This window comes from Eucyclogobius newberryi, unplaced genomic scaffold (genome assembly GCF_026437365.1).
Source record: "Eucyclogobius newberryi isolate DKJ021-1_F unplaced genomic scaffold, fEucNew1.0.hap1 SCAF_2, whole genome shotgun sequence".
Classification (NCBI taxonomy): Eukaryota; Metazoa; Chordata; class Actinopteri; order Gobiiformes; family Gobiidae; genus Eucyclogobius; species Eucyclogobius newberryi.
The window spans coordinates 25,705,502-25,720,905 of NW_027315834.1; the positions used below are offsets into that span (position 1 = coordinate 25,705,502).

At 39.1% G+C, this 15,404-nt stretch overlaps 1 protein-coding gene across 2 annotated transcripts in view; it reads right to left on the reverse strand.

The window, feature by feature from the left end:
• dock4b (dedicator of cytokinesis 4b) overlaps positions 1–15,404 on the reverse strand; it is a 228,037-nt gene that overhangs the window by 126,625 nt on the left and 86,008 nt on the right. For both annotated transcript variants that reach the window (XM_072454830.1, XM_072454829.1), the window contains exons 8-9: positions 10,437–10,588; positions 40–121 (exon numbers count right to left, since the gene is read on the reverse strand). In XM_072454830.1, coding sequence (XP_072310931.1) covers positions 40–121; positions 10,437–10,588 — 234 coding nt within the window. The remainder of the gene's footprint in view (positions 1–39; positions 122–10,436; positions 10,589–15,404) is intronic.

Below are 15,404 nucleotides of genomic sequence, written 5' to 3' on the forward strand. Positions count from 1 at the left end.
CTTAGTGACTCAACACTTTGTTTGATATCGACCACTCACCACAAATAACGTGCATTGTCTTTCCGTCTTCTCCGGCGACTTGGGCAGCCCGCTCTTATTCAGCCGGACAAAGAAGCGTTCACTGCAACAGAGGAGGCGCGCATGAAGATAAACGGGGTCAGAAGCGACGGCTCGCCTTCGCCGTACACAAAAAAAAAACGCAGCCGAACCCGCCGCGAACGGAAACCAGATTAGAAACGTGTCGAAAGAGTGTCGAGCGCTCAACCGTAGCCATCGGAGGAACGGCTTCAAAGTTGGAAGTATAAAGCTAAAAATGGTGTGGATCTTTCAAACGGAATGGAGTGCGGGGGGTATAAACGGGCTCGGAGACAACAGCGGCCCCGCGGAGGGAGGGGAACGGATGCGCAAAGTTTGATTTACTGAAGCAAATCTCCCACAAAGACCGTCTGTGACAAGTCTACACGGAAATGCGGCTGGATGAAATATTCATTGTGTTGTTGCTTATTGTTCGCCGACGTCTTCAGCCGACATAGAAAACTGTCAGCAAAAAGTCTACTGTCTCAGGCCTTGATAATTGTATATGTGTTTACTTATATCCAAGTTATTTGACACATTTTTACAGCCACAGAGAGTCGTTTGGGAGCTGTTAAGGTTGGGACTCAAAGGGCGTTTCAGGATTAAATATGACGATACTATGCATAGGAAATGTGAAAAGATTGTTTCACTTTTGTGCCAGTGAAGAGGTTGAACGTTGTAATTAATGTAGACCTGGTTCAGCCCAGTAATTACTGGGTTCATCGACACGAAAGAAATGAACTATAAAGCAGGTCAACAAATATGCAATCTGTCAGTTTAACAGCAAATTCCGCTTTAGATTTCTTGCTGTCCAATGTGCTCTCAATTTTAAATTACTGTATTTTCCGTATTATAAATTGCTCTGGAGTATAAGTCGCAAAAGACACAAATGCATAATAAAGAAGAAAAAAACATGTGTAAGTCGCACTGGTGTATAAGTCGCATTTTTGGGGGAAATTTATTTGATAAAATCTAAGACCAAGAACAGCTATTTAATCTCGAAACACAATTTAAAATAATAACAGATGAGAGAACATGGTGAATAGGTGTACGTATGCTAACGCTAACACCTTCAGCTACATGAGGCACAGACAGAACTGTGGTAAGTGTCTGGTATGTTAACGTAACATATTAACAGTTATTCAGATAACTATAGCATAAAGAACATGCTAACAAGTTTACCAAAGCATCAGTTTTACCCCAAATCACTAAATCCATTCAATTCTTCTTCCTCTGTGTCACTTCTAAACAACTCCACAAACTCCAGAGGTAGAGGAAGTGCAGGTTCTTCTTCTGCGTCACTTAGAGCCTAGAGCGCCCTCTTGTGGCTGTCAGTGTGAAAATAACGAATAATATCACATATAAGTCACACCAAAACTATGAAAAAACGTATAGTCCGGAAAATACGGTATAGGAGTTCTATAATGCCGTGATATTACATGAACGCAACCTATAGAACAGAATGGAATAGAACACTTTTAATTGTGCCCTTGAGGGAATTGGTTAGGCGCAGTTCGACCAGACAGTCACTCATTGAATAAATTATAAATAACTCGAGGGACGAAAGCCACTCAGACCTGTTCCTCGATGACCAGAGGGCAGAAGGACAAACTGCAGAGAGCGGGTGTCATACCTTCTTCAGGCCCCGTTTTAGAACCTCATTAACTTCTCCAAACCAGCTCACGATACAAACCGTCACAATACTCTCAAAGAAACTAAAAGAAAACATTTTGGAGCAGGCTTTTCTCTACATTCAACTATTAAAGTCCAGACAAGGCAATCCTGTTTCCCCCATCGACCCAAAACATGCACAAAGGTCCTCACTATGCCAAGCTCAAGATCTGGACATGGATCTGGAGGGGTCAAACGCAGAGGACACATTTCCATACGGGGGACAATAAAGGCTGATCTAATCTAATAAGAAACGGTAATGGAATACCACTTATTATAATAATCAAAACTGCGATTATGTCAAGAGTATTACATTAATCCAAAGTGAAATTATAGTGCGTGCAGTGTCACTACCTGCCAAATAAATACAAGAGCAAATAAAATATCACAATAAGACAGATTTTCCAGATCATGAGTCGGTATCTTGGAGAAGAATTCTTTACAAATGTTCTGTGACATTTTACATGTTTATGGGAGTTTGTGGGAGGACTACGGTTTGGATGGTTTAATTACATTTTCAGCAAGTCAAATGGATTTCTTCTCATCGGGACCAAATTTTACTTTGAAAATGGAACGGGAGGAAAAAAGACAGTTAACATTGTGTGAAATGGGCCAGTTCTCGATGTGCTGCCGGAGCTAAACTACTGGATCTCTCGTTCTTTTGTACTTTTCTGCGGCTCGCCATCACTCGCTCGGCTTACGGAGTCACAGCGGAGGCGTCCTGCTGGGTCCGGCTCGTCCTGGCCCAAGAGCTGAGGGCTAATCCAGTTAGGTGACTTTCACAGTCCGACGATAAGCAGACGGGAAACCTTGTAACGCACCAGGGTCTGACAATGGGCCAAGTCGCCGCCGAGGCTAGTGGCGAAAGATATGTCCATTCTCACAAGAGCGGAGTATACAGATTATGTAAAGGGATGAACATGTCGGAAGGCTTTTGTTTGCCAGTGCGTTTACATGTGCAGAGAACGCAAGAGCTCGAAACAACCAAACTCAAACCCGTCAGATCACTCTTGTCTACAGCAGGTGAAAGAAACGATTAGGTGCAAGCGGGGGCTGAAAGCAGTGAGGAAATACGGTATTTTCCGGAGTATAAGTCGCACCAGCTAGAACATGCATAATAGAGAAGAAAAAAAACATATATAAGTCGCACTGGAGTATAAGTCGCATTTTTAGGGGAAATTTATTTGATAAAATCCAAGACCAAGAACAGACATTTACTCTTGAAATGCAGTTTAAAATAATAACAGATGAGAGAACGTGGTGAATAGGTGTACGTATGCTAACGCTAACACCTTCAGCTACATGACGCACAGACAGAACTGTGGTAAGTGTCTGGTATGTTAACGTAACATATTAACAGTTATTCAGATAACTATAGCATAAAGAACATGCTAACAAGTTTACCAAAGCATCAGTTTTACCCCAAATCACTAAATCCATTGAATTCTTCTTCCTCTGTGTCACTTCTAAACAACTCCACAAACTCCAGAGGAAGAGGAAGAGGAAGTGCAGATTCTTCTTCTGCATCGCTTAGAGCCTAGAGCGCCCTCTTGTGGTTGTCATGTGAAAATAATCAACATGTGAAATGCGGTTTCCAGTGTGAAAATAAAAAATATCACAAATAAGTTGTGCGCCGGCCAAAACTATGAAAAAACGTATGCGACTTATAGTCCGAAAATACGGTAAGCATTTGAAAAAGAGTTCTCCTACTTAGAATTTATGGAGGGGTCTGAAATGTTCATCATTTTCCACTGTGAGAGAAAATTTCATTGTATGATTTTTAAATAATGGATTTGTATGTTATTGGTGTAAATAAGTATTTGAACATCTGCGAAATTCAGTGTTAATATTTGGTACAGAAGCCTTTGTTTACAATTACAGAGGTCAAACGTTTCCTGTAGTTCTTGTCCAGGTTCACATATAACTGCAGCAGGGATTTTGGCCCTCACCTCCACACAGATCCTCTCTAGAGCTGGCAACACGAGAGTTCCAGCTCCCATCAAACAGTTTCTATCGGATTCCGGTCTGGAGACTGGCTGGGCGACTCCAGAGCCTTTACAAACACTTTCACTGAGCATAAATAAGCAACAACTCAATTGAGAATGGGATTTTCGGACTGCGCTTCTCACACATTATTTGCTCTCCGCAGCGCAAACAAACACGTTGACAATCTGGTCGTTTTCACTTTCACTTTAACGCAGTGGATCAAATGTGTTTACGTGTCCTTGGGCAAGACATTTTGCCCGCCCAGTCTGTGTTTGAATGCGATGTACGCGTGAGTAACTAAAGCTCAATTTTTGTACATAAACTGATCGGTTACTGTCACTTCATTTACACTTTTTACACTCATAAATGTACATTATTTACTCCTGTTAAGTATGCGTTCTGCTAAACAACCACTCAAATTCAGTCGGAGAACTAAACGGAAGACGTAGACCAACGAGGAAAACAAACATGGAGGCACGAATGGACAGAACGACGCCAAAAATGGACAGAAATAATAAATGAAGAGCCTACAGTGAATTATGTGCGAGGTTTGTGAATGTTATGTGTGATTTTAATCCTTAATTCCGTGTTTATTCTGCAACATTCTGTCATCTATTTGCCCCTACACATTGTCATAGATTAACAATGCGCATTTGACTTCTACAGCGACTAAACGAGCTTGTATTATGGATGTTTTGTACATTCCACACGCCTGTTACAAGAATAAAAGTGACTGTCTATGTCGATGAAGTAAATAAGAGGCAAGCTTGCACCATAAATCAAGTGTTTTGTGTATGTAGGCCAGTGGGTGCCCGTGTTTGAATTAATTAGGCCCCACACGATTAATTATACAAATGCTCATGATTTTTAATACATGTATTCCTTCTGTAAAGTCCCTTTTATCCAATGTATCGGAACAAACCGGTGGAGAGATGGTGGACTTTGGCTACGACTCTGCTCATTAGCTGTGCCGTCTAACTTTCCACTTCATTTACTGTATGTGGCCATATGGAGGCTCCGGATTCATTTTCAGAGCAGCTAATTGGTTCTCCATTGTTGGGAAAATCACAGATAATTAACGTGAATAATGTCTGTAAAAATGTACCTTCCATCAGTTATTTCCATTATTGTGGTCATAGTATTCCTTTCAAGCACCAGACGTTTGTTTTGTGTACATAGTAAGCCTATTTGTATTTTTATCCTATAGTAGATTTACATTGTTTTTCTTTAATGCATGCCCTTTTTTACGTTATATATGTTGTTTTATCATTGTTCATTGTTTTATGTTGCACCGAATCACCAAAGCAAGATCCTATGTTTGTGAATTTTGGTTCATTGGCAATAAACATTTTCTGTTTCTGATTTAAATTCACATCCAATTCAATAAAAGCATTTGTGATAAACAGGGTAATCATGTATAATCCATGTATTAATCTATCTAAATTGACTTTCACATTACAGTATACAGAAACAAATATTGATGCTTAGTAAGAGAGTTGTTTTGCCCCAGTTTAAAGTCAGTGCAAAGCCTCAGTCGTCCAAGCAATTGAAACTGGATTATGTACCCTACAGGACTGGGACACTGGTCAGAGCAGGCTTCAGAGACGGTGCATTCAGACTTTGATAGTCTCTGGGTTGGAAGCAGCTACAAAAGAGCCATGAGCCATAAGGACTATGTCAGCTGCACAAGAGTGTTGTAACCTACAACTCACCGCACCAGTCATTGTCTTGTCTTTCGGTGATTTTTCATTGTCTGTTAGAATTTTAATCTTGTTTCATTTTATGTTTCAAAATTAATAACATACATCAAATATTTTTTAAAAGAAAAGACTGTCTGTGATTGGTACATTGATGTGGTAGATTGGCTTAATGAGGGATGTAACTCCTCTGAACTAAATCCAGTCAAAAACCTTATTTACACTAAGTGGCCCTTAAAACATCATTTGTTATGTCTTAAATGCCCTTTGATTCCACAATGTGCAATACTGTGCTTTTGCAAAGACCTCAAAACCGTGTTATGTGGGTGAAAATAAGCATAATCTTCAAAACTCCAATCTTGTCTTGAGAATCCCTCATCAAAAGATTCATTGTTTTACATTTTTCTAATCCTCAGATAGAGAATTTTAATTTGGCCCTAATCTTTTCTTCTGCACTTTTATTTACCCTAACAGCACTTTGCAAGACCAGTGCAACGTTTTACTCATCGGTTTAGCTTCCTCGGTTCTTCTGACAGAGGTGAGTCTTTGCTTTAGATCTGTCTGAAGGGAGGAGCCAACTGCAATGAAACTAACTCAAGCTTGTTTTTTTTTTTTTTTTTTCTAAAGTAAGGTGCATCTGCAGTTGGTCAAGTCTATTGAACTGTCTAAGGTGTGAACTGTCACCCGAGTCACATTTTACAACTTTATTCATGCCCTTTCGTCAGGTCTTTCTACTCTTACACTCTGATTAGCCCCGTTGTTTTGCTTGTTCTGGACAAGGGTACGATTTATCACCTATTTACACCTCAGGCCTACACCAACGTCTTCACTCTTAAAACGTTTGCCCAGTTGAGTCAAATACATTTTCTTTTACTATGTACCAGTTTAAAAGTTTGGATATATTAAGTTTTTTATTTGATGATGACAGAATTTTCAATATTTTTTTTGTTTTTGAGGGATTAAGAGACTTTGAGACTAGATAAATCCTATCCCATTGCTTATTTATTTAGTAGCGGTCACAGTTGCTGACACACTGGTTACAGAAAATAGAAAGAATATGCTCGACTAATTAATAAATCATTTAGCGTTTTTATTCATCTTCTATTTCTAATGCTGGACTCAAGCCTGGACAACCCACCGTTTGCCTTTCTTAATTATTCAAGTTAATTTACTACATTTAACCACACGCTCCTGCGACGTACAGCTCGAGCACGTTTTTTGAAACTCAAATTAGCGCTCTATTGTCGAATTCCCCGATGCTAATTAACGGCCCCTTCTGCACCGACAGACGCTCGTCTCGGCCCTCGTACGCGCCGACTCACGCCCAGCTGCAGCTTGTTGATCTTCCGAGCTCAGTGGACCAGAGTCCCCCCAGTGGGACCCCTATCCCGTTCCATCGCCGCCCTCATTAACATAACATGAATGGACAATCTCCCTCTCCGCAGCGGATTTACCATTCCCACTTATGAAATCCCACTTATGAAATCGATGCGTGCTCTCAAAAAAAGTCCAGAGGAACCAAGAAGAGGGTGGAGACGAGGGAGAGCGGTGTAAAATAAGAAATTTTAGGGACATTTGTGACAACCAAAGTGCTTTGCAAACTTTTTTTTTATTATGAGGAGAAATATTATACTTTTTCATGTTCTCAGGATTGAACTATAACAAAGGCAGATTATACATTGCTATACTGATTTAAAACAGCCATTTACTTCCTGTTCAAAACTGCATGTATGATAAGCCCCGCCTCTTCATCTTTCTTTGTAGCAAGAAGCCGATTGTTATTTCATATTTTTTTGGGTGGTTATGTGACATTTTAGAACCCTAAAAGTTTCACTCGTAGTCTTCATTTTTCAAATAATCACAATTAAATACAGGGATGTGGGTGGAGATAGGGGGTAGGTGAAAATGGGACTTTTCTGCGCACTGGAGCCTCAGTTGCAGGACAATACAATTAAACTGAGTAAACTAATGATGCAGAAACACTGTTGTGACGAGGTTAAAGGTACATGAACGTCGCTTTTGCTATATAAAATGTACAGCAGCCACTCAAACACACGCCCATTCATCTGCGGGCGACCGTGCTGGACTAGTGTGAGGAAGAGGCAAAGTGCCAGTTTGACAAAAGAGGGCACAAGAGCGGGCACAAAAGAGGGCACAAAAGGGGGCAGTCAAGTCTCATGTTCTCTAAAGTTCTTTGTCAGCGCCGTACAGTATTCAGCTTGTGTGAGAGAGAGAAGGAGCCAGTATTAAAGATGAAAAGAGCTGCCACAGTGAACAGGGCTCGGCTGGTGCTGGTGCTGGCACAGGCGGAGACAGAAGAGGTCGAGCCCCCCCCATCTGGTCCCCGACACACCGACCGGCTCTGCGGAGGGACGACCGGTGGCTGAAATGTGAAATGTGCGTGCGGCGCTGTTTACATGTGCAAGCAAACATTTGGACCGGCGCCACAGGGCGATTTACGCCAAGCAAACGGAATCAAATTAGAGAGGCAAATGGACAAAATTGAATATGTTGTTGAATTCTGGGTTGGTTTCCGGAAACAATGATCAGCTGCTGTTTTTTGTAATCCATCGGGCATGTTTGAAAATGTGCCTGGTAATGCACGAAAAATGTATGTACGAAAACATTTTTATTTAGAAGCTTTAAATACTCAATTAGGGCTGCAACAAACAATTATTCTAGTGGTATAATCTAATTATTCAGCTTCTTTTTTTCCCCCGATTTGTAAACATTTAGACTTTTTTTTAACTTTTTTTATTTAAAAAGAGAACACAAAACAAAGAACATGACAGAGAGCAAGCAAACAACAGCAAGACATCAAATGAATGAATGAACAAAAATTACAGCACAACTATGCCGTAATTTTTGTTTTATTATTATTTATTTTATTTTTTTCTTTATTTTTTTTACATGTTATCATATGGGTTCAGTCTTTAATTGTTGGTGCATTGCGAGTACTTTAACCAAATAAAAAGGTTAAAACCACTTGTAGATAAAGAATACTTACAAATAATGATTATTTTTGATGAAAATAAGAAATTGTTTATTCTTTAAAAAAAAAAATGAATCTAATGTCCCTTTGTTGGGAAAGTTTTAGAGTATACTCCAGATAACGATTACGCTAATCAAGATGATGAATAACTACAATTATGTATTTTTAGAGTCGATGAGTTATGATTAATAAGTCGAGTAATCATTGCAGCCTGAAATTCAAATACTGCATATCTTGACTACATCTTATGAGTTACAATATATTTCCCACCAACAATGAACAAGTATATTATTATGCATTAGAAGAACTTTACTATTACCACCAAATACTACTAAACAGCACAACCTTAAAGTTCCCCCTACAGGTTGAACGACTCATTGAACTAAAATTCAAAGAGATACATTTATTTTGAATTTTGCTGAAAATTGTTTTTAAAAATCTTTATTTTGTTAAATTAATGCTTAGAAAGTTTTAAAAGTTGATTATTTGTGTAAATTCTGTATAAACTTTGACTGGAATGAGTGTCCCTGGTGTGATGTCACTTCCTGTCATTTTCTACAGATTTTTCAACATTTCCTCCACAAATACCTGCTCGATTGATGTAAAACTATAATTCATATGTACAACAGGTACAAATACACCAAATAATATCAAAATTTGAAAATCGTAAAAACCTGTCATAGGCACTATAACGACACAATAGTATTATGTAAATGTGTCAGCCGGACCTTCAACCCTCCCCTCAGAGTCGAAAGCTACGGGTCACTGTAAAAAAACACTACACTCTCAGTACTGGAATATTAAAGCGTTGCTCGTCATAACCAAAGAAAATAATTTTAGAAGCAAAACGAGGAGGGAAAATTAATAAAAACTACACGACACGCCAGAGAGATGACGAACAGGTCAAAAAGAGAAAGTACATCGAGTACAACGCAGTATGATCCTGATCTGGAAACCAATTACCAGCTCAGAGTGAAGCGCAGTATGAGTCATGCCTGGCAGTCTTCAGATGTCTCTTAACATAAGGATATGTTATTTCAAAACCAAGCGAAATGACTGTCACACGGATGTGGAATACTCCCAGCTTGGAGTTAATAAAAAAGTGTTATTCAGAGCCCTCCAGAAACTGCGCATTGATTTGTGTAAAATATAACAACGATGGTCTTGGGAGATTATAAACTAACTCTTATTAAACTTGCTTATCATTTTAAAAGGTGCATTACTTAGCTTTTGTGGAGAGTAGGGATGTCGCAATATCAAGTTTATTGTCACGATTATTGTGAGATGAAGCGTCAGCTTAAAGTGCCCCCTACAGGTCGGACAACTCATTGAACTAAAATGTAGTTGAGATAAATATATTTAGAATGTTGCCTAAAATGTCATCACAGAATAGCACATTTTTAGGTTTGTAACTTCACTTCCTGTTTGTAATTTATGACATCACGCTTGGAAATTACCCAGCAAACACTGGGCCAAAACTCATCTTATGTCCCATTTTTTTAAAGTTGTCAATTAAAAATACATGTGAGCGACTTTGTTTTGTTGAATTATTGTTTAGAGTCAAAAAAGTTGATTAATTTGTGTAAATTCTGCATAAACTTTGACTGGAATGAGTGTGATGTCACTTCCTGTCATTTTTTACAGAAGTTTTCTTTACAAATACCTGCTCGATTAGTGTAAAACTATAATATGTACAACAGGTATAAATACATCAAATAACGTAAAAAATTGAAAATCGTAAAAACCTGTCATGGGCCCTTTAATGAACTCACACTTTCTGAATACAAAAGTTATTGTGATTCAAACTGACACATGAAATTTACTATACATGTGGGTGTAGTTTTTGGGGTCCAAATTGAATAAAAATTATATAAATTTTGCTTCTTAAATAATCACAATGATTAGGTTTCAATTCTTAAATTCATATTGCGACCTGAATAATTACAATTATTAATTAACCGCTTAATCTTTTTGTAAGTCCCTGTAACCTTCAGTTGGAGTGCATTGATCTGTACCTGAGCGGTCGGTTTTCTCTCCCGTCGTAGATGTGGAAAAAGACCTCAAGCTCCTCCCCCAGATTGGCGCTCATCAGACTCTTGACGTGGACAAACAAGTGGTGCGTGCTGGCAGGAACCGGAGTGTCTTTTTTCCTGTGTCGGTGCTCCATCTGTAAAGCAAGAAATAAAGCCCATGAATTAGAAAGATTGGAAGATTAAAGGTCGTGGTTTGGAGTGGAGAAGGCCAAATGTCACCTTAGGGCTTTGTATACATCTGCCTTATATATAAGGCAGATGTATACAAATAGTAAAAAAAAAAAATAGTACTTTCCTGGGGAGTTACTTTTGTAATGTGTTGCCTCTGACAAAAAATAAAATAAAAATGGTGTTGTTGTTTTTTTGAGTTTATTTTGTCTCTTTTTTTGTCTCTTTTTGGTCTCTTGTTTTTTTTCTATTTTCTTTGGTCGATTTTTTTCCCCTTTAGTCCCCTCTGTCTTTTTTGTCCCTTTTAGTCTCTTTTTTTGTCCCTTTTTGTCTCTTTTTTTGTCCATTTATTGTCCTTATTGTCTTTATTGTCTTTTGAGTGTGGTTTTTTGAGCATTCTTTATGTTGTTATTGTTCATTTGTCTCACTAAAAAGGCAAAAAGAGAAATTTAAAAAAACAATAATGGAGCAAATACTATAAACGGTATATTGTAACCACAAATGCACAGTACTGGATGTTCTGGGTGGATTTTAGTGGATTAAAAACGCTGAAATCCATGAGCCTTAATCCTAAAATAACTCCCCAGAGCTCGTTAAGTAAAGTCTATGTGAGAAGGTAAATACCATATTCTAGAACTCGAGCCAATCACAGTTCAGAGTCACAGAGAAGTCGATGCTGAAGTATCTGATTTAGACACAGGAAAAATATTAGATTGCACTTCAAAACCGTTATCACCCATGGCTTTATTTTGTTCCCATTTCTCAAACGCTTTGGCACATTTTTATTTTTTATTTTCACAAACATAAGGGCTCTTTCTTCTGTGTTTGCATAATGTGCGCATGGGTCCGATTCAGTCGCAAACTGCTTTTATATAGAGACAAACAGGCAAGTTTTGAACAGGTTTGGCAGTCGGAATGGGAAATAACGGTGGATTTTTTAAGTAGCTCTCTGTTCTACGCGCAGTGATTTGCAAACTGCTTGGACAGAGATTATGCAGCAGATCAGATGCCAAGCCAAAAGCGAGCTACAATTACCCATCTACGTCCTGCGCAATAGAAGGCAGAAAAGAAATATATATAAATGTAAAATGTCTACTTCTGTATTCAAGAAGGAAATGCTCAAATAATGATGACTTGTAAAACAACTCGACAACAAGAACATTACAGCGATGTTAACCAGAGCTTCATCTTAATCTGCTAAAATACAATCCAAACACAAGGACAAACACACACACACACACACACACACAGACCTGAGCACAAAACCTCACATACAACAGCAGATGGTCACTGCTCCCTGCGCCAAATCATGCTCCACATTACGTTTGGATTTCCAGAAGAAAGAGAAGGGGAAAGGGCTAAAAAAAGAACGAAGGAATTACATAAAAAGAAAGGCTGGGCACGTCAATATACGGGCAGCATTGTGATGACGGTGATAATAATACAACACGTTTTTACTGTGTTTGAATGTACCGTATTTTCCGGAATATAAGTCGCTACCTTTTCTCATTGTTTTGGCCGGATATGATTTGTTATTTTCACACTTGAAACTGCATTTCATACTCCAGTGCGACTTATATTTGGGTTTTTTCTTCTGTATTATGCATTTTTTCATACTCCGGTGCAACTTATAGTCCGGAAAATACGGTACAGATACACACATATGCACCAAACAAACATACACACACAGACACGCACAATCACCCCGCTCTGAAGTTTCTAGACTGTTCTCCCTCTATTTGTCTAATGTCTGTGTTGTTGTCTGTCTTTTGCAGTTTTTGTCCTCGTTGTCCTCACTATCATTATTGCTTTGTAGTTTTAAAAAAATAATATGAATTTTTAAAAAGCCTAGGTACGTCGGCGCCGTTCCGGGGTCCGAAAAGGTACGCCAAGTTGTGTTGCTTTATCATGAATGTTGTGTAGATGTTAAATGTTTCAATTGAGAGAATAATTTATCGTCATAATGCTGCAAACAGCAGATCAAATCTAAAAACACAGAAAACTTGCATTGTATTACTACACACAAGGATATGAAGTGACATTTCTGCAACGTTGTGGGTATTTTTTACAATACTTTTGCATTTGTCTTGACACTTAAACCTCACCTTTAGCACCTTCTTGTTAGGTTGCTAAAATATCTTCTGATTATAGATATCGGGATGCTTAAAAGATATAAAACGTGTCTTGGTGATTATTAGACAAATGTTCAATACCTGCAAAATTACACATTATAACCTTATTTGAATCTTTTTTTTTCTTCTTTTTTATATTTAATCTGTTTTATATCCGTTTTCTATGTATTTTTGATATAGCTCTTCTCCTAACAGGTAACACTACACTTGAGTACTACAGTGAGGAGCTCCAGATGAATCCAGGGACCCCCAGAGGCCGTAAAGAAGACAGATGTTCATCTTTCAAAATGGATTCTCCTTTCGGTGCATCTCTCAGGTTCGGCGTTATATTGTGATTGCAGATTGCGGGCGGCGGTCGATTGAAATACTTCCGCCGTCCCTCGATTGCGGACAAGTAAACAAATCTCACGGTCTGGAATCATCTCGGGTCTCAAAAATCAACAACAACAACAGCAACGGAGTCATCTGCCGGACGGACTGGCATCGGGTCAGTTTGATGGTGAAAATCTGACCACAAATCACTTTACAATCGCTGTATGTGTCACGGTGATGAATACGTTTGATTTGGTCCGGACAGCGCTGCCCTTTCAGAGATCCCCCGGAGAACGACGCATCGCGGAGTGCCGTGAAAACCTCCAATAACGCTGTCTGTCTGGAGTTTTGGCGTTTTCCTTTCCGACGCAGAAGGTCTTGTTTTCACCGATTATCGGGTGATTGTGGGCGCGGCAACAGTGAGCGCCGCGTGTGACGGATCCGCCGTGACACAAAAACAGAGATGGATTCTAAGTGTGAGTGCATTACTACTTCCTAATGTTATTATTGATGGTACACTTATTCACGCATTCAATTAATCAATCTTTATTCATAGCGCCATTTACAACACTCAAAGTGGCCAAAGTGCTTCAAAATAAAAATCCCGGCAATACGAAACATAAAACTAAGTAAAAACATACTGTACAAAGTAAAGTGTCGCTACCGTATTCTCCGCACTATAAGGCGCGCTGTCAATGAATGGTCTATTTTCGATCAATTTCATATAGAAGGCGCACCGGACTATAAGGAGCATTAAGCGAAACAAAACATGTACCACTCAAAATCGCTTCGAGGTCAGTAAGCACAACCAAAATCAATTCATATATAAGGCGCACTGTCATTTTTTAAGAAAATTAAAGGCTTTTAAGTGCGCCTTATAGTGCGGAAAATATGGTACATTACAGAGTGTTAAAAACCAGTCTGAATAAATAAGTTTTAAGCCTGGATTTAAAAAGGCTACAGTCTGTGATGGTGCGCATGTAGGGGGGCGCATGTAGGGGGGCGCATGTAGGGGGGCGCATGTCGGGGGGCGCATGTCGGGGGGCGCGGGTCGGGGGGCGCGGGTCGGGGGGGGCAAGTCGGGAGGCAGTTTGTTCCAGAGTCTGGGACCAGCGACAGAGAAGGCTCAATCCCCCCAGAGTTTGAGTCTGGCTCTGGGGACCTTAAAGTGCCTATGAAAGGTTTTTGTGATTTTCTAATTTTGACTTTGTTTGGTGTATTTATACCTGTTGTACATATACATTATAGTTTTACACCAATCGAGCAGGTATTTGTGGAGAAAATGTTGAAAAAAACTGTAAAAAATGACAAGAAGTGACATGACACCAGTGACTTTAATTCCAGTCAAAGTTTATACATCATTTACACAAAAAAACTAAATTTTTGACTCTCTAAACATGAATTAAAAAAAATAAAGTCGCTCTCATGTATTTTAATTTGCCAAATAAAAAAAAGATTACATTAGATGAGTTTAGGCCCAGTGTTTGCTAGTGTGATGTCATCAAATACAAACAGGAAATTATAAACCTAAAACAATGTGCTATTCTGTGATAAAAAAATGTATGCATTTTTAGCATTTTAGTTCAGCGAGTTGTCCGACCTGTAGGGAGCACTGCTTGGGTTTCGGGTTGACAGATAAGGAAGGACGTGCCAAAACAGAGCAAAAAAAACTGGGGTAAGGTGCTGACGTCTGGTGTGTTGAGCTCAGGATGGAACATAAAAAATGAATTTAAATGCTAGTATTATGAGTAGAATTGTTGTGTGTGTGTTTTTTTTTCCTAAATTGCATAATGCCTCCACCGCACTTAAACCAACACAAGCAGGTCAAATGAAAGTCAAACACAAATGTCAAGGCTTTTAGATCGCTCCATTACGGCGTCCGCCCTGACACTTTGCGCATTAGAGACTCTTTCATCTTTTCCTCGCAAAGTGCACGCCCGGGTCAACGCTAAGGGTCTCGGACCGTTTATCCCGGGTTTAACACATCGACGTTTCTGAGGTGAGATGTTGAAAGGGGACGGGAAAAAAGGTGCAAAAGGACAAAACGTTATCGTAACTGTTTCAAACAGGAATATTCACCTGCATCTGAAAACTTAGCACCAACAGTATTTAAACCAAATCAAAGCTTTTATTTTTCAAGTCTGACAAACCATCGAGAACAAAAACGAATGCAGGGGAAAGTTTGAAAACAATTATCTGCTGTGTTTTGGTCTGAGGTAAAAATATAAATACATAATAGAAATGTCATAGTAATTATTCCATTAAAGGTCAACACTGCAGCTTCCTATGTACTAAGCATTAAATTCCCAATTCCAGTGCAGGTTTGACTGATACTGTA